At 40.0% G+C, this 24,960-nt stretch overlaps 1 protein-coding gene across 1 annotated transcript; it reads left to right on the forward strand.

Moving 5' to 3' along the window:
- The first annotated feature begins 23,019 nt into the window (after positions 1-23,019).
- Positions 23,020-23,739, forward strand: LOC138875289 (uncharacterized). Its single transcript, XM_070154112.1, has 2 exons — positions 23,020-23,399; positions 23,511-23,739. The coding sequence occupies exons 1-2, from the start codon at positions 23,020-23,022 to the stop codon at positions 23,737-23,739; spliced, it is 609 nt and encodes a 202-aa protein (XP_070010213.1).
- The last annotated feature ends 1,221 nt before the right edge of the window (positions 23,740-24,960 follow it).

Raw genomic sequence — 24,960 nt, forward strand, 5'->3', positions numbered from 1 at the left:
AGGAAGGTAGAATACCAAGGGTAGCAAAACTCCCCTCACATGACAATGACATCGTCAATAATCCTATAAGCCGAGTGAGCTGAAGGCCATGTAACCCCATACAATTCGACCCATTTAAGTCTATTGAAAAGGGGACGCATTTTGGGTTGAAATCATGGCAATATAAGCCTGAATTTAAGGGAAATCATTACTTTTGGAACCTATGAGACAAGTCCACGTAGCCCTAGAAAATTGTTAACAATGGCGAGAAAGTACTTAAAACCATTTCGAGTTGGTGTAGAATAAGGCCTCAAAGTGTCCATATGAATAAGTTTGAAAGAATGAGACATCTTAATGTATTTATCGAGGAAAAGTAACCCGAGTTATCTACTCACAGGGACAAGCAGAGAAGGTAAATGGTTGTTAGAAGAACATCTACAAGGAGTACCAGCAATATTTATTTATTCTAACAAAAGGAATATGTCCCCATCCTTGATGCTATAAGACTTCGTCTTTGATGCCATAAAATATAAATGAATTTTACCATGAGAGTTATCAAATTAAATAGATAGTAGGCCAGCAAAACTAAGAGCACCATTTGGAACCAACAAGCTTAAACGGAGTTGAAGACATTAGAAGTCTATAGTAAAGGTGAATTTACCCACTTCAGTGCCTTCTTTTTGTTTTTTGAAATGGGGTTTGTAGAGTACATAAAAGTGAGGTGAATTGAATCGAATCATATAGTTGGATAGGTAGTCAATAAAATGAGATAAGATCGTATTGAAAAATATGGAGAAATGACACATGATGTAAGGTAAATGAAAAGAAAGTGAGAGAGCCTATGGAAGTATCCTTTACATTGTAACCACTAGGAATGGTGGTAGTATAAGGGATTACGAGAAGCTAAATTTTTTAAAGAAGATCTCTGTATGTAGTCACGTGATCTATAGCTCCTGAATTTAAAAATCCAATTATAGTTAGCAACTCTACTTCACAATGAAGCACTACAACACACTTTTACAAAACTAGCTATTACCAGCCATATTGGGAGATGCTATAAGACTTGACTGAGAGAAAGGCTTTGACATATGATGTGTTACTAGGTGTAATGCTCCTTGGTCAACCCAAAACCAAAAGGCGAGAGTTAGACTGATGAGCAAATTGTTGGACTAACATATGTGTAGATAATCTATTATCGAAAGGAGATCATTCAATCTCAGCAATTGCGGCACGCTATCAACCCTTGATGAACTTGAAGTGAGATGGGAACCCAATGAGATAGTATAAAATAATCATTTAAGGTTTGCAGGTGTTCATAATGAGTTCTCCATGGATTTTGACTTGAGAAATACCTAGATGCAAATGAAAGATGGAAAAAGATAAGAAACAGATGTTGTGCTATGATAACCCCCAAAGGTGTGCTTGGTCTTGACGGAGAGCATAGTAAGGTTACTTATGAGAAAGGAAGTCTTACAATGACACATAGAAAGATATGTTCTCTCATGGTTATCGAACAAGTGTTGGAAAACTAGCACGATGAATTCACTAACTAAGGAACACAATTAACACATGTTGTGCAGGTGTAAGGAGAAAATAAACATTTGTTATAAGCTGGACATGCTTTTGCTATATTAACTCCCAACTGCAATACACGACCACGCCACGGGCAACCACAATACTAGGAACAAAGTGAGCTACTTGCTGTAGGATGTCCCAAGTTGACACGAAAGTTATACTAAGATGGCGACACAAGATCTTCCTATGACGGGGATGTGAGGATCTCAATCTTTAGAGAGACTTTATGCACACAGTGACCATTTCGATTGACATGCACTCATGTGATAGGTGTTAGGTTATGCTCTTTTGTTACTAGACAGTGAGAAGCTCTCATGATGATACTCGAAAAGAGTAGAGTGACTGTTCAGACCATAGAGGCCATATACACTAGTGGGTAAAAGAGTGACTCGAGAAGGATCGCAATACTGGAATGCTTTACATGGAACTTGACACCACATAGGTAAACTTTATGACAGAGCATGCATAGGCACACATGAGCATATATTGTCCATTTAAATAAAAAGATCCTGTAAGAAATTTATCATGTATAGTCCCTTGTTGAGAATTTAGGAAAGTAAGTGGAAAGTGTTAATCCTAGAGTTATAACTCAATTCAAGGACATAATTATAGATCTTAATTCCACAAGAGTATGTAAATAATAGAATTTGTGATAGAGTAGATTCACGAATAATACGTCTTGTTCACGGAGTAGGTACATGCAATGTTTTGTAACTCAACATATTATTACGACCATGTTCATGAGAACTCATCAATATGGGTGCACATATACAAAAAGGAAATCGTGCGGTGTTCATAATGATATAGCAAGGAGTGACTTACTTGGTAACTTTATATAGGTGGGGCAGTGCCTTAGCTGATGCACCCTGACTCCACACCTGTAACATACATTGGTAAAATACTGATATACTATATGATCCGGTGGTGCAGTGACATTAATAGGAACAAGGGTACTCCCCTTAGCAACAAGTTCTACCAATCCCTCCATGACTCGATACATTCTTCTAACAAACCCTTGGGCAATCTCCCTCAGATTCAGTGATGGGGTCATTCCCTCCTTACTGCTTCAAATTCGTGGATTATGGTTTCAAGATTACTCATCTTGAGAGTAAGACATAGTTGGGAAATTAGCTCCCTATCTTGAGTTCTACTGCACGATCTGAAGTATCAAAGAAAAGTTAAATTCCTAAATGTCCAAATAGCCTCCAAATTATAGATGTGGTTGACAACACACCGATAATAAGGACTCTACTAGACACGACTCCGAGAGATCCTAGGACACTTTAAAACCTTATGATCTGATACCAAGTTTGTCATGCCCCAAAAACCGAGGAGTGCAACTGGCGCTCAACCGAGTAAACCCGACTGAGAAAGCCTGTTAGGTTTCATTCTACCCAAACTAATTCATTAATAAATAAGAGATGGGCTACATTAATCATACTTTGCAAGTATTTCATTAACAACTTCCATTTTATTTCTATTTGCAGCTTTATCCATAATTATCAAAATATTACAAGTTTTATAAATCTTTGCCAAATATCAATATTTGTAACTCAATTCCCCATCATCAAACACCCCCCAAAACTTGTCTACGGAGACTCTAAATACAACTGAAGAGTAATATGGAAATACCGACAACAAGGCACTGGCTATACCTCAAAATACAAAGTACATTATAAACAATTGATATAGGACCCCGAAATGAAGTAGGGATCACCGTGTCAGCTGAAAGGAAGATGTATCACTAGCTGCGACCACCATTGCCTGCTATGGAACCACCTACATCCATTTAAGGATGTAGCACCCCCAGCAAAAGGGACGTTAGTGCCATCGAATAGTACTAGTATGTATAACTAAACACCATCTTATTAGAAAGAACAGCCATACAAGAACAAAGAAATCATATGGATTCAACAAAAGCTTTAAACAATCACCACATTATCAAATAAAATGAATCACATAGTTTTCACATAATTTCCATAGCTTTAGTTTGGGGCATTTAATACTGTTCATCATCATTCGCAATACAACTGCTTTCTTGAGCGGAGTCCGATCACGACCCGATCAGCTAGGTTGCCTCATTTGAGACATGTACCTCAATCACAATCTCATTCTCACTTTCTGGAATTCAATATCAGCACAAACCATCATGTGTGCGGCATGGCATCCGATCACGGCCCGATCGGCTAGGCCGCCTTACCAAGGCATTGTTCCTTTCTCATTAATCATCTCATTTCAATCTTTATTTCACATACATCATTTCATAGGCACTTAGGGTCACAATTATCACATCATACTTGGCATTACACCACGTTTCATAACTCACATTCCATATCACTTGCACTTTCAACATCAAACTTGCAATTTAAGATAATGGGCACATACAAGAGCAATTTAAGTTGTAAGCATATAGAGGAATTCTCATGATTCGGCATAATAATCACAATTTAAACATGACTTGAAATCTAGGCAATAACATATAGTTCACATTCTTCACATATCCCCAATTTACCAAAAATAACACATTGAACACATTGAGACACACCTTTCACATATATTCTTGCAACACCAAATCCTTTGAAATAACAAAGACTACATAAATCAAATTCCGGACTTACAACATATGTGGGGACACCATGGAAGCTCAATTTCTAAGAAGAGGGGGTTTTAGCCATGCATACCTTGTTTAAGCTTTTCTTAAATTACTACAATATACCAACACCTCTAGAAGAACAATCTATAAGGAGAAAGCGAAATCAATTAATAATTTAAAAGGATTTCCCATGGTATAACTCTCTTAGGAATTTCATCAAATACCTAATCATGTGAAATAGACTACAAGGTTTTACAATGGAAATTCCTTCTTCCCTCATCCAATTTCATCAAGAACTACCCAAAATAGTTCACTAATCCCACATACTATAGCTTAGTGTCACATGCATGGCCTATTTCTAACCCCACAATATATTTTTGAACTCATAATCTCATATTTGAAATATTAGAAGTAGGACATACGTGGAAGATAGTGAGCTAGAGATTAGCATGCTTGATTCTTAAGGGTTTGTGCAAGATTGATAATTAGGAGGCTAGGTTCCCTCTTTCTCTCTTTAAAAGGCTCTCACCTCTCTCTAGATTTAGTGTAAAATGGTCCCAAATGAAGGCCCAAAGCTTATTTATCAAAGTGGGTTCGGATATAAAAATTTCCAAACATGACCGCCGAAGTCAAATATGTGGTGCAATTATGCTATAGCATAATCAAAGTGTGGGCAACATTCTTGCAGCATAATCATTATGCGATAGCGTAATCGACAGCATAATCGATTATGCTACAGCATAATCAACATGCAACATCATAACGTTTTGCCAGACACTGCTTCATTATGCAACGCATATGCGGTCCGCATAGTCATTTTGCGATCTCAAAATTGGTCGCAAATACAACCTTTGGTAAAGAGTTAGAAACTATACTCGAAGACCTTTCATTGAATAGGTAGTTCACCACATAAAACCTTATATATATTTAGATATGCTCGTCCAAAGTGTGGTCTTGTGCGAACTCATTTGGAATTTTAGTCTAGTATGAAAAATTTCCAACTTGACGTAGACTTAGGCCTCCCATTACACCCCACATTACACATTATAAGACTTATACACTTATTTAGCAAATCCAATTGATGTACATCATGTTAATAGCACATAAAATATTATAATTAGCCTACCTGTCACCACGAAATCCTAAATTACTTGGCGTAATTTTTGGGGCCTTACATTACTCTAACCCTAGCCAGGTTCTGATATCCCGTCCTTTTCTTAAACCATATATATTAGCACCTATAGGGCATAACTATGATCGGTGTGGCCAATTGTACTTACCTTTGTTATTGTTGAAGGTAACTCAAAAGGCTTATATTCTTCTGCATGATTTATAAATATTGTTATCCTTCATTAACTTGGCGCTTCGTACCCTTCTTCATCTTGCTTCCTTACTTGTTGAAACTTGTACCTTCTGATTCTTTCATTGCTTTTTTTTACCATAAGCGTGGATAGGCATTCTTGCCTTAGGTATCCTTATCAAGAAGCTTTACATATCTTAGTAGACACATGATCTGCTGAATACCTCATCTTTATCCATTATAAACATCATGCAAAAATCTAGTTTCACTAACTCAACTCTTTCCCAGCTATATCTTTTAGCAATCGTCTTTCTGGATGTAGGCATTGTCGTATAATGAATAAGATAGAGTTTAGAAAATTGAGTTCCTACAACTGAGCTTTACCACATGATCTAGAGTAAGAAGAAAGAGTGATGGTCCTAAATGCCCAATAGCCTCCTACTTATAAGTGTGGTGCATGACACACCCATAAAAAAGACTCTACTAGACACGGCTTGTAGACTCCCAAGGACAAAACTGCTCTGATACCACTTTTGTCACGACCCAAACTGATGGGCCACGACGAGCACCCAGTACCTTACTTAACCGAGTACCAACATAATGTATCTTTTCGTATCATACTATCATAAGTAAATGAGCTAGAGAGGCTATCGTGAGAAAAGTAGAATAAAACATGGAGAAATACTCGATGTTGGATGATCCAACGTTTAATTCAAACTTATACATATGACGTACGGGCCTATAAGGCTGACCTTATCCCTTATATACTCAAAATATGGGCTGATAAAGGCCATAAAAGAATCCGTATACATGACATATGTCTACAAGCCTCTAAGAATACATAATATCGTAATGGTCAGGACAGAGCCCCGCCATACAAAACAATACACATCTACATCATACTAACCAAACAAGAAAATTTGGAGCAAATGGAGTGCACCAATATCTTTCAATGAGCTGATCGCCTACTTGGAGGACTATCGACCTATCTATCGGGACATGCGGGCATGAAACGCAGCGTCCCCTGGAAAAAGGGATGTCAGTACAAATAATGTACCGTGTATGTAGGAATGAAAGTCAGTATACAATAGACATGAAAGAAACATAGAGTAAAAGACACGACAAGTAAATCTGAATAGCTCTGTGAAATCCTTTAATATTTAAAATGTCATGTCGTCCATAGGTACATGTGTTCATAACATCATCAAGCCTCTGTGGGCATCCCATTATATCATCTCGGCCACTGTGGACAAAATCATCAATGTATACCACCTGGTCAGTTGTGGTGTGTATATAATGCTAATCTTTCCCATATCCTATATATATATATATATATATATATATATGCGTATATAACGCCATCTGGTCATGGGTTAATATGCATGTATAAATGCATGAAATGCATATGAAAATACATTAATAAAATCTCTCGGTACGTCCTAAGACTATTATGCCACTGGTTAACATCATGAAATAAACTTTAACAACATACTTATTTTTTAGACCCATAAACAGATGATAGAATAATATGATACATGGGGAAATTATGACCATAAATATATCTAGTATTTCTATGAATATAGTCATTTATGGAATTTGTCCATTTTCTCGTTTCGTTCGTGTCGTATAGATCATGCCAAAGAAAGAAGGAATAGCCTTAACATACCTGAACGGATTATCTTGAAAGTTCCTCTAACATATGTGTTTTGTGAAGAACACGTAATGACGGATCGAAGTAGGTGAAAATCCATATTATATTCTTGAGAAGGATTGCACCGTACTCCCTTAGAATCGCAAAATCTAGTTGCTATTACGTAGTATAACTTTGTATGAAATCTCATATTTTTTAATTCTTGAAGATCCATGAAAGATCATGTTACTGAATATTTTTGAAAGCTCACGTTGAAATTAAATGAAGCTCACGTTATTAATAAGAGGGGTTGCTCTGATGGTAAGCAACCTCTACTTCCAACAACGAGGTTGTGAGTTCGAGTCACCCAAAGAGTAAGGTGGGGAGTTATTGGAGGGAAGGATGTCGAGGGTCTATTTGAAAATATCCTCTCTACCCCTAGGTAGGGGTAAGGTCTGCGTACAAACTACCCTCCCCAGACCCCACTAGTTGGATTATACTGGGTTGTTGTTGATGTTGTTGTTGTCACGTTGTTGAACTGGAGCTCACGTTGAAATGAAATGAAATGAAGATCACTTTGAAATAAAATGGAGCTCACGTTAAAATGAAATGAAGCTCACATCCAGGAGTTCCAAAAATGAATTCTCTGAAGTTTCAAATGAGTTCTTTTAATGTCTTTCTAGGCCAGACTTGACTTTAATGCTTAAAAGACTACTTGTCTCAAAGTGTGACACTAATGTATAATATTTCTTAGTCATACTATCCTTTATTGTCATGGTCCCACATGGACAAGGCCATTATTACTCTTACCCACTTAATTTAATAATTAACTAATTATCTCAAATTACTTAAAATACTACTTACTTTTAATACACTTTATACATCATACCATCATGGTCATTTGGTACCTTGTATGACACTAGTCCATAAATATCGAGTATTATTATTCCTCAGGCTGTATTTTTTTTTCAAAATGCCAAACTTCGACGAAACCCATTTTTTTCGATTTTCTTACCCTCGCACCTTTACGGTTTTTCTTATTCCTTCTTTGAAATAGCATATTACTTAAAATCCATAAATAATCTCATTTCCGAGCTTACTTCAATTAACTGACGACGAAACTTTAACGTACAAAAATGCGGGATGTATCACCTCATTTTCGAGCTTCCATCAATTTATTTATGGCATACTGTCACGTATGAAAATATGGGGTGTAACACTTGATTAATTCTAGCCATTTTCTCTGTCTCAGATTCAACTACTTTTGTTTGAAAATATATTGAAGGCTCTTGTGGTCCGTAAATACATCCACATGGACCCCACACAAAAAATGTCGCCAAATCTTTAGTGCAAACACCACCGCTGCAACCTCTAAGTCATGGGTTGGATAGTTCTTTTCATGATTCTTGAGTTGCCTAAAAGCGTAAGCTATGACCTTGTCGTGTTGCATTAAAACATACCCAAGCCCGATACTTGAAGCATCACAATACACCACAAATCCCTCTGTGCCCTCTGGCAGGGTAAATAATGGTGCTATAGTCAATCTTGATTTCAATTCCTGGAAGCTCCTTTCACAAGCATCGGACCACTGGAACTTAACAGTTTTCTGCATCAATTTAGTCAATGGAGAGGCAAGAGTAGAAAATCCCTCCACAAATCTTCTGTAGTACCCGGCCAAACCCAAGAAGCTGTGAATCTCTGTTGGAGTGGTAGGTCTAAGCCAATTCTTTACTGCTGCATTTTTTTGCGGATCAACCATAATTACTTCATTGGAGAAGACATGACCCAAGAACGTGACAAATTCAAGCCAAAATTCACATTTCAATTTTTTTTTTTGCATACAGTTGGTGCTGCTGAAGAGTCTGCAGAACTGCCTTGAGATGGTCAGCATGGTCCTCCCGACTTCGGGAATACACAAGAATATCGTCAATGAATACTATCATTAAGGAGTCTAGAAAAAGTCTTAAAGACTCGATTCATAAGATCCATGAATGCTACTAAGGCATTTTTTAGCCCGAAAGACATCACTAGAAATTCAAAGTGCCCATACCAGGTCTTGAAAGTTGTTTTTGGAATATCATGCTTGTAACGACCCGACCGGTCGTTTTGAGCTCCGGCGCGTCATTCAGCTGTTTGAGGCCATGAGCGGCTTCATCTTAGGTATATTGACTTGTGTGTATGGTCAGAATTAAAATTCAGGAAGTTTGGAGTCAAATCTAAATGGAAATTCTCATTTTGAAAGCTTAAAATTGAAGAAATGAACTAGGATTAGAATTTTGAGTAAACGACCTCGGAATTGGGATCTGAAAGTTCCAGCATGTTCGTATGATGATTTCGGACTTGGGCGTATGTCCGGATTTGGTTTTGGGTAACCCGTGAGCATTTCGGCGTATATTGTGAAAGTTAGTACTTTAGAAGAATTTCATAAATTTGGGTTGGAAGGCTTTTCAGTGTTATAGATGTCCGTTTGGGATTCCAAGTATGGGAATAGATCCGTATGGTGATTCTGGAGTTGGGAGCGCGATCGGAAGTGAATTCAGATGTCCGGAGGTCATTTTGAAGTCATTTGGCTAAATATAGAAATTTGAAGGTTTTTGAGAAAATTCGACCGGAAGTGGAAATTTTGATATCGGGGTCGAAATGCGGTTCCGAAAGATGGGGCAAGTCCGTAATGTCGAATGTGACTTGTGTGCAAAATTTGAAGTCATTCCGGAATGATTTTGGTAAGGTTTGAGACACTTAGTCTCTTTTAAGGAGGTTTAAGTTGGAAAAGTCAACCGAACGTTGACTTATGTGTTAGAGGGCTCGGATTTGAATTCCGATGATTCGGTTAGCTTCGGGGGATGATTTGTGACTTAGGAGTGTGATCGGAAGTAATTTTCGAGGTCTGGTGTAGAATTAGGCTTGAATTGGCGAAGTTAGTATTTTGGCGAATTCCGGTTGATAGGTGAGATATTGATCCGTGAGTCGGAATGGAATTCCAAGAATTTATGTAGCTTTTTTATGTCATTTGTGATGTGTGTGCAAAATTTTAGGTCATTCAGACATCGTTTGTTCGGGTTTTTGATCGAAAGTGTATTTTCAGAAGTTTTTGGAAACTTAGGCTTGAATTCGATGAGTTTTGGGTAATTTGATGTTGTTTGAGGTGTTTTGATGATTTGAGCAGGTTTTAATGATGTTATGAATTATGTTGACATTTTTGGTCGGGGTCCCATGAGGTTCGGATAAGTTTTGGAAGAGTTTTTGGAAGATATTTGCCGTTTTGAGCATAAGCATGTAATGATCCAAAGGTCTATTTTTAGTTCTAGAGATCCAAATTTGATTTCAAGACTTCCAGAATTTATATCATGAATTATAGGACTGATCTGGAAATTTTGCTTTAATTTCATCAAGTCCCGATTGGGTTTTTGACGTGAAACGTAAGTTAATTGTTTGACGAGCGAAATGGGTATTGAACTGGGCAAACGAGATCCGAATTGAGTTTCGATTGAAGGGTTGTGTTCGTATTATTATTTGTGACTCATAGGAACAAGAATTGTCTAATTCTGAGTTTGTATGATGGAGTTAGAGCCTTTTTAGTGAAAATAAAAGCTGCTGCAATTTCTGCTGCTAAGCTGTCTTTGGACAGCAATGTGCAGTCGTGGAGCGTAATTCAGAGACCTATAGCTTTTGATCTACAAGGTATTTTGAGATGATTCAAAAACGAAAGTTGTAGCCCTTCGTATCTAGTTTCCAGAAAGCTAAAGAAATCGTAATTTGGACATTTGTAGAGAAAGTTATGATTGATTAAGATGACTGGTGGAGCAGTTTCTCCAGAAATTTTCTGATTTCATGGAGCCGATTTAGAAGCTCATATCTCGGGATAAATAAAGAGTTATATGGTGTACAACCTATCAAATTAAAGATCTCTGAGTCTAGTTTCTAAATATTTAAATCGTTTATCATTTAGATATTTATGCAAGACGTTATAGGTGTTTAAACAGAAGGTGTCCGACAAGGAACAATTTTAATAGGATGTACAACTTGTATAGCACAAGTGCAAGGTACAACTCGACGAAGCATGGGCAGATTCTTTTAAACACGGATTTGGCTTATTTCTTTCATTTCTTTCATTTGGCTTGGATTATTTTGGAGAGAATTTCAAGGGGGATTTCATCAAGCATTAAAGGTGAGTTGTTTCTACTTATTTCCAAGTTAAATACATGGATTAGAGCTGAAAACTTAAGTAATTTATGGACAAAAATGGTAGTTTAGGGCTTGAAACTGAAGAGAATTAAATGGTGATTTGAGGGGTCAAATGAACTCCGATTTTTGTGAATTTGGTATGTATTGACTCGTGGAGAGATAAGGGTCGTATTGATGTAAAAATTTCTGAATTTCGAGACGTGGACCCGGGGCTCGTGTTTTGCTAATTTCGGGATTTTCGACATTTTTCGAGTCTTTTCGATTGGGTTATATTCCCTTAGCCTATTTTAACGTATTCGTTGTGGTTTTGACTAGATTCGACGCGCGAAGAGGTCGATTCAAGAAGAAAGGGCATTGCGGACTAGTCTACGACCGGTTAGAGGTGAGTAATAGATGTAAATGCTATTCTGAGGGTTTGAAACCCCGAACTTTCACATCGTAACGCTATATTGAGGCGTGATATGCACTCCATGGCGAGTGCTGGGTCGAATACTACTGGAGATTGTGACTTGGTCCACCCCGTGTGATGTTTATACTATACTGGTGATTGATACACATACTTCATTGATATTACTGGTCTTGATGCCATGTTTGGGGCCTTGTGCCGATTTGTAAAATCCTTCGAGGATTGATATTACTGCTTAGCATGATTTGCATATCATTTAATTTCAGTCCAAGGTTTTAAATGTTGTTTTGCAAACTCAGCCATAATTCTAAGTGTTGAAAACTTAAATGATATTTTTAAATGTATTCCGGGCTGGGAACTTCTGTTTTGTAAATGCCCAAGGGGCTTATTATATTATTTTCTGGACTGATTATAAAGTGACTTGAAATAGTGGTAACAATGACACTGTGTGATATACTTGACACAGTGGTAACAATGACACTGTGTGATATACTTGAAATAGTGGTAACAATGACACTGGATGATATACTTGAACAGTGGTAACAATGGCACTGTATGATATAAATTGGTCAGGTAACAATGGCTGACCGATCAGGTAACAATGACTGACCAAGATATTGCGCTTGGGCTGTAGGAGCCCCTCCGGAGTCTGTACACACCCCCAGTGAGCGCCGTCGACGATAAATAAATATGGATGGCTCGGGCTGCACGCCGCAGTGGGTACTGGAATGTACCATCATATGCATTGCATTGCATTCATGTATTTGTATTTATACTGGTGTTTAGCTGCTCAGTTCCATATGTTGCTGTATATTTGGATTTTAGCTTACTTTGTGTATTTACTGGATTTTCTTATCTTCGGACTGTAGTTACTTTTATTACTCACTGGGTCGGAGTACTCACTTTACTCCCTGCACCTTGTGTGCAGATCCAGGGCAGTCTCAGGCTTAGTAGATCTAGTTGATCAGCAGATCCAACCTCTGGGAGTATCGAGGTAGCTGCACGGCGTTCGCAGCCATTGATCTTCTCCCTCATATCCTATCTCTTTATTTCCGCATTATCAGACTTTGGATATACCATGTATTAGGATGATATTCTGTATTCTAGAGGCTCAGATTCGTGACACCGGGTCCTAGTGAGATTATATTTTGTATTTTGTTAAAATCTTCAGTACTTTAATCTTGCTTAATTGATAATTTTTCCGCTATTTTTGATAAATTGGGTTAAGTGTTGAATAATGGTCGGGCTTGCCTAGTAGTGTGTTGGGCGCCATCACGACCGGGACTTGGGTCTTGACAAAGTTGGTATCAGAGCCTAGGTTACTTGGTCTCACGAGTCATGAGCCGGTTTAGCAGAGTCTCGCGAATCGGTACGGAGACGTCTGTACTTATCCTCGGGAGGTTGCAGAACCTTTAGGAAAACTTCACATTCTTGAATTCTTATCGTGCATCCTCGATTTAGCTTGAAAAGGAACTTTTGAAATTCCTTCTGCATGATCGTATGCCCCAACGGGCGTTCAGTATCAGATGTGTCTCGATGGCTTTTGATTCCCCGATCGAGAGGCGAGGTGTAATCTCTGTGAGTTTAAAGTTAGACCAGTCAGGAGGACTTGAGGCCAAATCTTTGCCAATGGCTTGAGCACCGAGGTGCTGATTTTGTGAGCAAGTGTTTTGAACTCATATGTTCATTATTGTCCTTGTTAGCCGGAATGGCGATTGGATATCCACGTGATGAGTATGTTAGTGTTGCGAGGTGTATTTGTACGACTTGGTAGTGGCGAAGAAGCCTACTGGATAGTAGATGAACTGTTAAGTGATTCGTTTCTTATTGTGATTTGTTGAGTAGCCCGAGTTATGGGCGCGTGAAGAATATTTTTCGTGTCTCCTAGTTAGATAAGTCTGGGAGCTGAGATCGCTTCCGTAAATGTATTATGACGAAATCGTTGAGTCAAGGAGACCACCTTGAAGGTCGAAAATATTAAAGGAAGAATATGTTCCTACTTGGTTGAATAGCCCAATAATGGAGGGTTGAATGGTATTTTCTATGTGTTATGATTCAAATAGGTGCAACGCATGTCCATGTATCAATTTAGATTTATGTAATTGATATGCATTGTGATGATTTGTCAAGTTGTGGATGTGTTGTTAGGATGGTTTTGGTGATTCTCTGGCAGGTGGGTAGGACCAATTACAAAGGAGGCTCTGCCGAAATTTTTGAATAATTTAGGACTGAGTAAGTGGGCTTAGCTGTTGTGTGAGTAAATGCAAGAATTGCAGAAGAGTTAAAATTCCAGATGATTTGTGTTTCCACGAGCTTATGATGGAGTGAGTTTAATCTCACCATGATATTACGACAGCAATAGAGTATATGTGTTGTGATCTATGGCTTCGAGCCAAGTTGGGGAGCTTGTTGTTGATTAGCTGATTGCACGGTTTATTACCTGCGTGAATTCTGGTTATTGGCATATTGGTGGGTTATTGCAGCTACGGAAAAGGACCATGAGTGGTAATTTGAGTAAATGAATTGTTGGATGCATGCTATGGTTAGCCTTATTGGCTCATGTTCAGACTTGAGGGAAGATTCATGATTTATGCCTCGTATAGGTGCAGGCTTCGAGGGAAGTGATCCCTCTGGGTGCTTTATCGAGAGGGTATTCATATGTTATAAAATTCAGTAGAGTTGGTTGCATTCAGGGCCAAGTCAGATCTGGGTGGCTCTCAATAACGGTCCTAGTTAATTCAAGAGGTAAAGTGTGGTGCCTAATGATTTTGAGTCTATAAGTACGGTTAAGAGTCAAGCTTTTGAAGCAGCTTATGAAGAAAGGCACAGAATGTTCTATGATGTTTTGACTTGCGGTGTAGCATTTGAGAGACATGAAATGGTCATGGTATTTGAGACAGCATGGTCTCGTGATTTAAGGTCACTCGGGGTGAGTTTGGTTGAAATAAGTTAGGTGTTAAAGGGAGATATTATTATTTCTAAGGCAATCAAGGATAAATTGGAAGGAAGTAGATTGATTAGCCATAGTTGAGTTGGTATACTGGTGTTAGTGATCGGTTCGTCCAGCGTGATCGAGTTATGCATGTGAGGCTTGTCGGCCGCAGTGATTGATGTTATTCTGAAGCATGCTTTTGTTAGGGCCTATTATGAGTAGGCGGATCCCAGAAAGTGTTATGGTGGCTTGGACAACTACTTAGAGATTGGCATATTCGAAGATTATGAGGATTTGCATGTATGCTGCTATAGTTCTCCTGAAGTGAGTTAAATGGAAAGTCTTATGTGATGAAGTATTAGCCTATCGGCGGTTCCAGAGTTGTGATGGAAATCACGTCTATCGTATAATGGCACGTGAGGTGCAGTGAGTGGTATGGAATTTGAAGTAAGGACCAAGGTTTCAGTTTGGTCAATGACTGTGATGTCACGATCTCGGATGAGTAGTATATGAGTTTCAGTGTTTTGAGTAAGATGGGTATTGACGTCAGTATCACCTGAGGTCGGTGTTCTGTGAGAAAGGCTTTGCATCCTGGTTAGGGATTCTTGATCGCTTTTCAGCGTTAGTGCAGCCGGTGGTTTGGATGTGCAGACCCGTTAATTATTTCGGAAGATGGTGGGAGCTTGTCCCACAGGAATATTGTATAAGTGTGACATGTAGTCACTTGATTAATTAGAAATTTAAACCAAGTATGAGGATTTTGGTAATATCATCCATTTGAGAATTTATGCCTGGAGGGCACTCTGTTTATTGGGTTATGGACCTGTGAAAGATTATTGGCCTAGCTTGGCACGATCAGGATCGACTTGAGGTCGGTGGATAGATTTAAATGTGGAAGTGAGCCTTACGTCAGGCCAGTTGTGTTTATTTCAGCAATGCGCTCTTTATGGAAGGATAGTCGCAGTCTTATTTCGTGGTCAGTTAATTCATGTAAAGATATATTGCACCGTATGAGTTGTGAGACGGCTTGGTAAATTCCTTATGTGTTGAGGTTCCGCTCAGCGGTGATGTTATATGAGCAGGATGAGACTTAGATCATGTATCGCACCTCAGTTGTGCTTGAGTTTGTAGCCTATAGCGCTATATGTTTCCTTGGGAATGATATTATGCACCTTAGTGTGTTTATGACCGATGTTCGGTATTTTGATGTGATGAGCTATTCAGCTCGACGTATATCTCCTTATGTGAGTTCTATATGTGGATCGGGTGGCACACCGCCATGGGTATATTGTTTGGATGCTGTTTTGCAAACTCAGCCATAATTCTAAGTGTTGAAAACATAAATGATATTTTTAAATGTATTCCGGGCTGGGAACTTCTGTTTTGTAAATGCCCAAGGGGCTTATTATATTATTTTCTGGACTGATTATAAAGTGACTTGAAACAGTGGTAATAATGACACTGTGTGATATACTTGACACAGTGGTAACAATGACACTGTGTGATATACTTGAAATAGTGGTAACAATGACGCTGGATGATATACTTGAACAGTGGTAACAATGGCACTGTATGATATAAATTGGTCAGGTAACAATGGCTGACCGGTCAGGTAACAATGACTGACCAAGATATTGCGCTTGGGCTGTAGGAGCCCCTCCGGAGTCTGTACACACCCCCAGTGAGCGCCGTCGACGATAAATAAATATGGATGGCTCGGGCTGCACGCCGCAGTGGGTACTGGAATGTACCATCATATGCATTGCATTGCATTCATGTATTTGTATTTATACTGGTGTTTAGCTGCTCAGTTCCATATGTTGCTGTATATTTGGATTTTAGCTTACTTTGTGTATTTACTGGATTTTCTTATCTTCGGACTGTAGTTACTTTTATTACTCACTGGGTCGGAGTACTCACTTTACTCCCTGCACCTTGTGTGCAGATCCAGGGCAGTCTCAGGCTCAGTAGATCCAGTTGATCAGCAGATCCAGCCTCTGGGAGTATCGAGGTAGCTGCACGGCGTTCGCAGCCATTGATCTTCTCCCTCCTATCCTATCTCTTTATTTCCACATTATCAGACTTTGGATATACCATGTATTAGGATGATATTCTATATTCTAGAGGCTAAGATTCGTGACACCGGGTCCTAGTGAGATTATATTGTGTATTTTGTTAAAATCTTCAGTACTTTAATCTTGCTTAATTGATATTTTTTTCCGCTATTTTTGATAAATTGGGTTAAGTGTTGAATAATGGTCGGGCTTGCCTAGTAGTGTGCTGGGCGCCATCACGACCGAGATTTGGGTCGTGACAATGCTCCGTTATCTTCAATTGATGATACCTGGACCGTAAGTCAATTTTTGAAAAACACTTAGCACCTTGCAATTGATCAAACAAATCATCTACCCTTGGTAGAGGGTATTTATTTTTGATTGTGACTTTTTTGAGTTTCGAGTAGTCAATACGAATCTACAACGACCCATATTTCTTCCTTACAAACAAAACTGGTGCGCCCCACGGTGACACACTCGGGCGGATGAAACCCTTTTCTAATAAATCATTTAATTATTCCTTTAGCTCCTTTAATTTTGCTAGTGCCATTCTGTAAGGTGGAATTGATATAGGCTGCGTGACTAACATCATGTCGATCCCAAAATAAATCTCCCTGCCTGGTGGGATCCCATGGAGCTCATCTAGAAAAACATCCGGAAATTTATTCACAACTTTCACGGACTCAAGGCTAGGCATCTCGGCATCGGTGTCCGTAACCTGGACTAAATGATAGATACACCCCTTCTTGATCATCTTTGCGGCCTTATGATAAGAAATAAACCAACCTTTTGGCACTCCATTATCTCCCTTCCATTCAACAACGGGCTCATTAGGAAATTAATGCCTCATAGTTCTAGTACGACAATCAAGTTTGGCAAAACATGAATAAAGCCAATACATTCCCATTATTACATCAAAATCGACCATCCCCAATTCAATAAGATCGACCACGGTATCCCTACCACGCACCGTAACAACACAATCTCTATAAACTCGTGCAGTTATAATAGACTCAACAACTAGAGTAGACACCGAGAATGGCTTATGAAGCTAATCCGGTTCTATCCCAAATTCCAAGCAACAAAAAGGTAACATAGGATAAGGTGGAACTGATGTCAATAAGTGCATACACATCATGAGATTGGACAGTCAGAATACATGTAACAACATATGGAGAAGCCTCTACAGTCTGGCTACCACTCATAGCATAGAACTGGCTGGGTCCTCCCGAACTCTGCGCACCACCCCTAGTTGCACCACGCCCCTGGGTGCTGGAGCAACTCGAGCTGGAGAGGGTGCTGAAGATGTAGTAGTTGCTGAACTGGATGGCTGTGCGGTGCCCCTACCCGCACCCTGGCAGGATGTCTAACAATGTCTCTAAATATGGCCCATCAAACCACATTCGTAGCATATAGGTAACTCCATGAAGCAAATCCCTGAGTGTACCCTCCTGTAACTGGGGCACACGGACCTCTGCTGCTGCTGGGATCTCCCTCCTAACCAACCCTTCTGGTGGGAGCCCCTTCTACCTTGACTGTGTGAGGCCCCGTGAAAATTTCCACTCTAACCCCGAAAGCTCATAGTGGCAATTAGGAATATGTTTTAGAGAGATCGCCGCAGTTCGGACCCTTTAGAACTGGTCTATGCATTTAAAAGTTAAAGAATAATGTTTTCCAGAAAAGTGCCCGTTTTGCAGACCACATAGTAACCGCAGAGTGAAGCAGTGTGTTCGCCAAATCGATGTCAACTATGTGGATAGATATGCGGCTGCAAAGTCGTCGCATAATTCCCTTGGGATTTTGTAAGGGGCAGTTATGCGGTGCATTATGCGATCGCAGAAATGCGGAGCGCATTTCTATCGCATACCCAGGCAGTGTGTTCAGGTCGTGGGGAGCATTTTTGTGGTCCATTATGCGGGCCGCATGTCCACTTTGCGATCGCAAATGCGGTTATAGATCCGAGTAGGGGCTCCAATTTTCTAAATTTTAAACCCGACCCCCTGTCGTTATATCCTGTGCAATAGCTCATTTTGAGCCCATTTCCTGACACTTTTAGGGACAAAGAGGGGTCTCAGAGAGGGGAAGTGCTTCTGTCAAAATTACTCCATGAATCCTTGGTAAATCATTGAAGATAATCAAGTGAGGGACCTAAACCCTCATCCCAAGAGGTAAGGCTTCATCACCTCAGCTCTCATTTTTACACATAGCTACAAAGGATCATTGGTGAGGTAATTCATGGGGATAAGGGGGTTTGCATTGCATGCATGTATTTTTGAAGAATGTGAGGAATTATAAAAGAGAGGAATGGGTAATGGGCTAGTGTAATCTTGCATAAAAGAACCATAAGGCCTTAATGAACACTAAATGCTCGGTAAAATGCTCAAGAGAGCTTAGATTATTATCTTTTCTTGATTATGAGTTAAATTGTGCTATATTGCTTAAATAGATTAAAGTGCGAACATTCTGTAACGTAATAGGATTAAGGAAAGCTCGGTAGAGGTATGTATGGCTAAAACCCCATCTTTTAGAAATTGAGCTTCATCGGCGTTTGTGTGAATATGGTAATATTAAAGTTGAATTATTGCATTGCTTATCATTTTACATGAATTGATGTTGTAACTGTATATGCGTGAAAAATGTGTCTCAACGTGATCAATGTTCTGTCTTGATAACTTGAATAGGGCAAGGATATGAATTATGTATCGAAATGCTTGGACTTTAAATTGAAATTGAAGTTGTGTATGTAAATATGCGGCCTAGTGCCAAGGATAATGTGATAAGTCGTGGCCCCAAGTGCCTATGAAATGATATATGTGAAACGAAGTGATTAATGTGAAGGGAACAATGCTTTGGAAAGGCGACCTAGCCGATCGGGTTGAGATCGGACTCCGCTCAAGATAGCGGTGGTATTGTGAATGAATTCCGGAAAGGAAAATGAGATTGTGATTGAAATATATGCCTCAAATGAGGAAACCTAGCCAATAGCGTTGAGATCGGACTCCGCTCAAGATAGCGGTGGTATTGTGAACAATGATGAATAGTGTGAAATGCCCCAAACTAAAAGCTATATAAAAATTATGTGGAAGTTGTATGATTCTTTTATTTGATAAGGTGGTGATCATTTAAAGCTTGAGTTGTACTTGTGATTTCTTATTCTTGTATGAATTTTTTTCTAACTAGATGGTGTTTAGTTATACATACTAGTACTATTCCATGGTACTAACGTCTTTTTTGCCGGGGCTCTACATTTTTAAATGAATGTAGGTGGCTCCATTGCATATAGTGCGGATTGCGCGTAGCGGAGTACCTTCTTCTTGAAGTCTTGGTGAGCCCCTTTCTCCTTCAAGGGGTTATATTGCACATCTTTTGTTGTAGACTCCTACTTTTGATGTATAGCCGGGTCCTTGTTGTCGGCATTGTCATAACTTGACTTTCCATCCTTAGAGGCTCCGTAGACATATGTGTGGGTTATGTACGGGTGTTGGATGGGTCTGCAAACTATGATGTAATTCAAATTCTCACTTTTGCGAAAGTGTATTTGCATGGAATCTTGGAACCTATCGACGGTTTAATGTTGTAATTTAAAATGAGCTAACATTGTAGAATGCACCCTCTTTCCTCGTCTAAATAAATGAATGAAAGCATCATTTCCTTATTCATATCGAATTGGGTAGGAAGTGTTTGATAAGGCTTGCTCAGTTGGGGCCTCCTCGATTGAGCGTCGGTCGCGCCTCTCTAGGTTGAGGCATGACAAACTTGGTATCAGAGCCTAAGGTTTTAAAGTGTCCTAGGGTGTCTCGGAGCCGTGTCTAGTAGAGTCCTTCTTATCGGTGTGTAGTCGACCACATCTATAAGTTGGAGGCTATTTGGGCATTTAGGAATAACACACTTCTTTGATATTCCAGATCGTGCGGTGACACTGTTCCCTCTCTAATTAGTGTATTGTTCTATCTTTTAGTAAATGACACCTAAGAAGAAAGCAAGAATTGGACAGGAAGCCAATGCTAATGCCACTTTAAGAGTGGATGATGATTCACTGCTTGATACCGTGGGTGAGGGTAGCTGCCTTGCTATCACTATGCCTGATTCTTCTATTCCAGAGCAGAGTACCCCAGTCCCTACACCCGTGGAGGGTACCATTATCCTTCCCGTTGATACCACTGTTCTGGTTCTGGTATTTCTGATAGAGATCTTAGGGGAGCTATTCAGATGTTGACCTAGCTAGGGGCCTCTCAGGTCTAGAGGTCAAATGTTTTGCCCTGTTCATCCAGCCATCAAGGGGATTCTACTAGTTCTAGGGTGGAAAGATTTCTTCAGTGAGACACTCCATTGTTTTTAGGTGCCAATCTAGAAGAAGACCCTCATGATTTTATTGATAAGATGCACAAGACCCTCAGGGTTATGCGTGCAACTGAGATGGAGGGAGTAGAGTTAGCTGCCTACCATTTGAAAGGGGTGGCCTATTCATGGTTTGAGTTGTGGGAAGATCCCCGAGAGGAGGGGCGCCCTCTGGCGAGGTGGGGCGAGTTTGCTGATGCCTTTATAGATCATTTCCTACCCGCTGAGTCAAGTGCAACCCGTGCAGCAGAGTTTGAAAATTTGAAGCAAGGTAACAAAAGTGTGTGGGAGTACCACATGGAGTTTGCTCGCTTGTCCAAGTATGCCATTAATATGTTGCCCACAATGGAGGCCAGGGTGCGTCGATTTGTTTAGGGCCTTAATTCTTTGACTATTAATGAGGCTTCTACAGCTGCATTGAATTCTGATATGAATTAAGGGAAGATGGTGGCATTTTCTTAGGCCACAGAGAACCGAAAATTGAAGAACAAAATGGATAAAGAGGGTAACAGCAAGGCCCGATCAACGGGCAACATGTGAGAGTCACTAGGTAGGGAAACATTAGCTTTCAGGGGAGGATCATTAGGGCCTTCCCAGTCTATTGCACAGTCTTCAGCCAGTGCACCGCCATCAGGTCCCAGCCAGCAGCAGTGGAGTCATTTCAGGCCCGGTCATGGCAACAGAGGATACCATCAGCGGGGACAGTTAGGAGAGAGGTTCCAGCAGCAGCAGAGGTCCTCGTGCCACAGGTGCGGGAAGATGCACTCAGGGATTTGCTACATGGAGTTGCATGTATGTTATGGATGTGGGATGAGGGGTCATATTCAGAGGGATTTGGGGTGTATTGCGATGCTTCCAGGATCGGGCTTGGGTGCGTGTTAATATAGAACAACAAGGTAAGATCCTACGCTTCCAGGAAACTCAAGAATCATGAAAAGAACTATCCAACTCATGACGTAGAACTTGCGTCTGTGGTGTTTGCGCTAAAGATTTGGTGACATTATATATATGGGGCCCATGTGGATATATTCAAGGACCAAAAGAGCCTTCAATATATTTTCAAGCAGAAGGAGTTGAATCTGACTCAAAGAAGAAGGCTAGAGTTACTCAAGGACTATGACATTGATATTCTTTATCACCCGGGAAGGGCTAATGTTGTGGCAGACGCTCTTAGTCGAAAATCTATGGGAAGTTTGGCTCATTTGGAGGCATATCAGAGGTCGTTAGCCAGGGAGGTTTAATGGTTAGCTAGTTTGGGAGTTCGCCTTGCGGACTCTAATGAAGGAGGGATAATTATGCAGAATAGGGTTGAATCATCGCTTGTGACGGAGGTGAAAGATAAGCAATTCAATGATCCATTATTAGAACAACTGAAAGTGGGGATTCACAAACACAAGACCACAGTTTTTTACCTTGGCATTGATGATGGTACCTTACGATACCAAGACCGCCTATGTGTTCCTAATATTGACAATCTTCGGGGAAGGATCATGGCTGAAGCTCACACTTCGAGGTATTCTGTGCACCCAGGTTCTATGAAAATGTACCATGATCTCAAGGAAATTTATTGGTGGAACAACATGAAGAAGGATGTGGCGAACTTTGTGGCAAAATATCCGAATTATCAACAAGTGAAGGCAGAACATCAAAGTCCGGTGGATTGGCTAAAAGCATAAAAATTCCAATATGGAAGTGGGAGATGATTAACATGGATTTTTTGATAGGGTTGTTGCGCACTCCGCGCAAGTTCGAACAATTTGGGTAATTGTGGATCGACTCACAAAATCAGTGCACTTCTTGCTAGTTAAAGCTACCGACACAGCGGAACAATATGCCTAGTTGTATATCAAGGAAATAGTCAGGTTGCATGGTACTCCAGACTCAATCATTTCCGATCGAGGGGCTTAGTCACCGCCAACTTTTGGAAGAAATTTTAGCAATGTTTGGGCAAGCAGATAAATCTTAGCACAACTTTTAACCCTCAAGCCAACGGGCAAGCAGAGCAAACCATTCAGACGCTTGAGGACATGTTGCGTGCTTGTACTCTTGATTTCAAGGGTAGTGGAGATGGCCATTTTCCTCTCATAGAATTTGTTGACAACAATAGCTTCCATGCTAGTATCCAGATGGCACCATTTGAGGCATTATATCGTAGGAGATGTAGGTTTCCCATTGGGTGGTTCAAGGTTGGAGAAGCGGAATTGATAGGGCCGGACCTCGTGCATCAGGCCATAGAGAAAGTCAAGATTATTAAGGAGAAGTTGAAAACTGCTCAGAGTCACCAAAAGTCTTACTCGGATGTTCGTCGTAGAGATTTAGACTTCAAGGAAGATGATTTGATATTTTTGAAGATTTTCCCTATGAAGGGCATCATGCAGTTTGGGAAGAAGGGAAAATTGAGTCCGAGGTATGTTGGACCATACAAAATCATTTAGAGGATTGGTCAGGTGGGATACAAGCTCGAGCTACCACCCGAGTTGTCACTGGTACATTCGGTCTTCCATGTGTCTATGTTGAGAAAGGTAGTAGGTGATCCGTCCACTATTGTGCCGATTGAAACTATAGAGGTTAATGAAGAGCTGTCGTATGAAGAAGTTCCAACTGCCGTTCTTGATAGGCATGTTCAAAAATTGAGAAATAAGATAATTGCATCCGTGAAAGTGTTATGGCGGAACCAGCAAGTTGAGGAAGCCACTTGGGAAACCGAGGATGAAATGAAAAAGAAGTACCCACATTTGTTTGAATAGTTATGAAATAGCTTTTATGCACTTAGCTCCTATGAACTATTATCTTTTGAATTAATCTATGTAAAACTGTCCTGTTTTTGTTATATATATATATATATATATATATATATATATATATATATATATATATATGTTGCTTATGCATCCATGGTTAGTATTGTATGAGTTATGTTATGCCTATGGAATGTGTACTTGTTGTTAGGATGTGTTTTTAGGGCTCTCTGACAGGTGGATAAGGCCCAAATACAAAGGAAACTCTGGCGACATTTTTGGCAATTCAGGGAGTTAGCCGAATTTTGAGATTAATAGTATGTTTAGGTTAAGAAAAAAATCAGAAGGTTGCATAAGAGATTGCTAATAAGCGAACCTTGATCCTCATTCGAGGACGAATGATCTTAAGTGGGGGATGATGTGAGGCCCTGTGAAAATTTCCACTCTAAACCCGAAAGCTCGTAGTGGCAATTAGGATTATGTGTTATAGATGTGTAAAAGTCTTAGCTCGCCGCGGTTCGGACCCTTTAGAACTGGTCTATGCATTAAAAGTCTAAGAATAATGTTTTCCAGAAAAGTGCCCTTTTTACGGTCCACTATGCGGTCGCATAATAGGAATGCAAACCGCATAGTCACCGCAGAGTGAAGCAGTGTGTTGGCAAAATTGATGTCAACTATGAGGCCTTATGCGATCGCATAATCAATATGCGGGCTGCAAAGTTCTCGCATAATTCCCTTGAGATTTTGTAGGGGTAGTTTTGCGGTGCATTATGCGACCGCAGAACGGGTATGCGGACCACATTTCTGCCGCATACCCAGGCAGTGTATTCAGGTCTTGGGGAGTATTTTTGCGATCCATTATGCAGGCTACATGTCCACTTTGCGATCGAAATGCAATCGCAGATCCGAGTCGGGGCTCCAGTTTTCTAAATTTTATACCTGACCCTCTGTCATTATATCCTGTGCAATAGCTCATTTGGAGCCCATTTCCTGACACTTTTAGAGACAGAGAGAGGTATAAGAGAGGGAAAGTGATTCCCATCAAAATTACTCCATGAATCCTTGGTAAATCATTGAAGATAATTAAGTGAGGGACCTAAACCCTCATCCCAAGAGGTAAGGCTTCATCACCTCAGCTCTCATTTTTACACATAGCTACAAAGGGTCATTGGTGAGGTAATTCATGGGGATAAGGGGGTTTTCATTGCATGCATGTGTTCTTGAAGAGTA

This window comes from Nicotiana sylvestris, chromosome 8 (assembly GCF_000393655.2).
Source record: "Nicotiana sylvestris chromosome 8, ASM39365v2, whole genome shotgun sequence".
Lineage (NCBI taxonomy): Eukaryota > Viridiplantae > Streptophyta > Magnoliopsida > Solanales > Solanaceae > Nicotiana > Nicotiana sylvestris.

What these genes read in the sequence shown, in the direction of transcription:
- LOC138875289 (XM_070154112.1), top strand. Translation starts at nt 23,020, where the DNA reads ATGTTGCGTGCTTGTACTCTTGATTTCAAGGGTAGTGGAGATGGCCAT. An exon ending in AAGGGAAAATTGAGTCCGAG is followed by an intron (nt 23,400 to 23,510) that starts GTATGTTGGACC and finishes GTCTATGTTGAG; the next exon opens with AAAGGTAGTAGGTGATCCGT.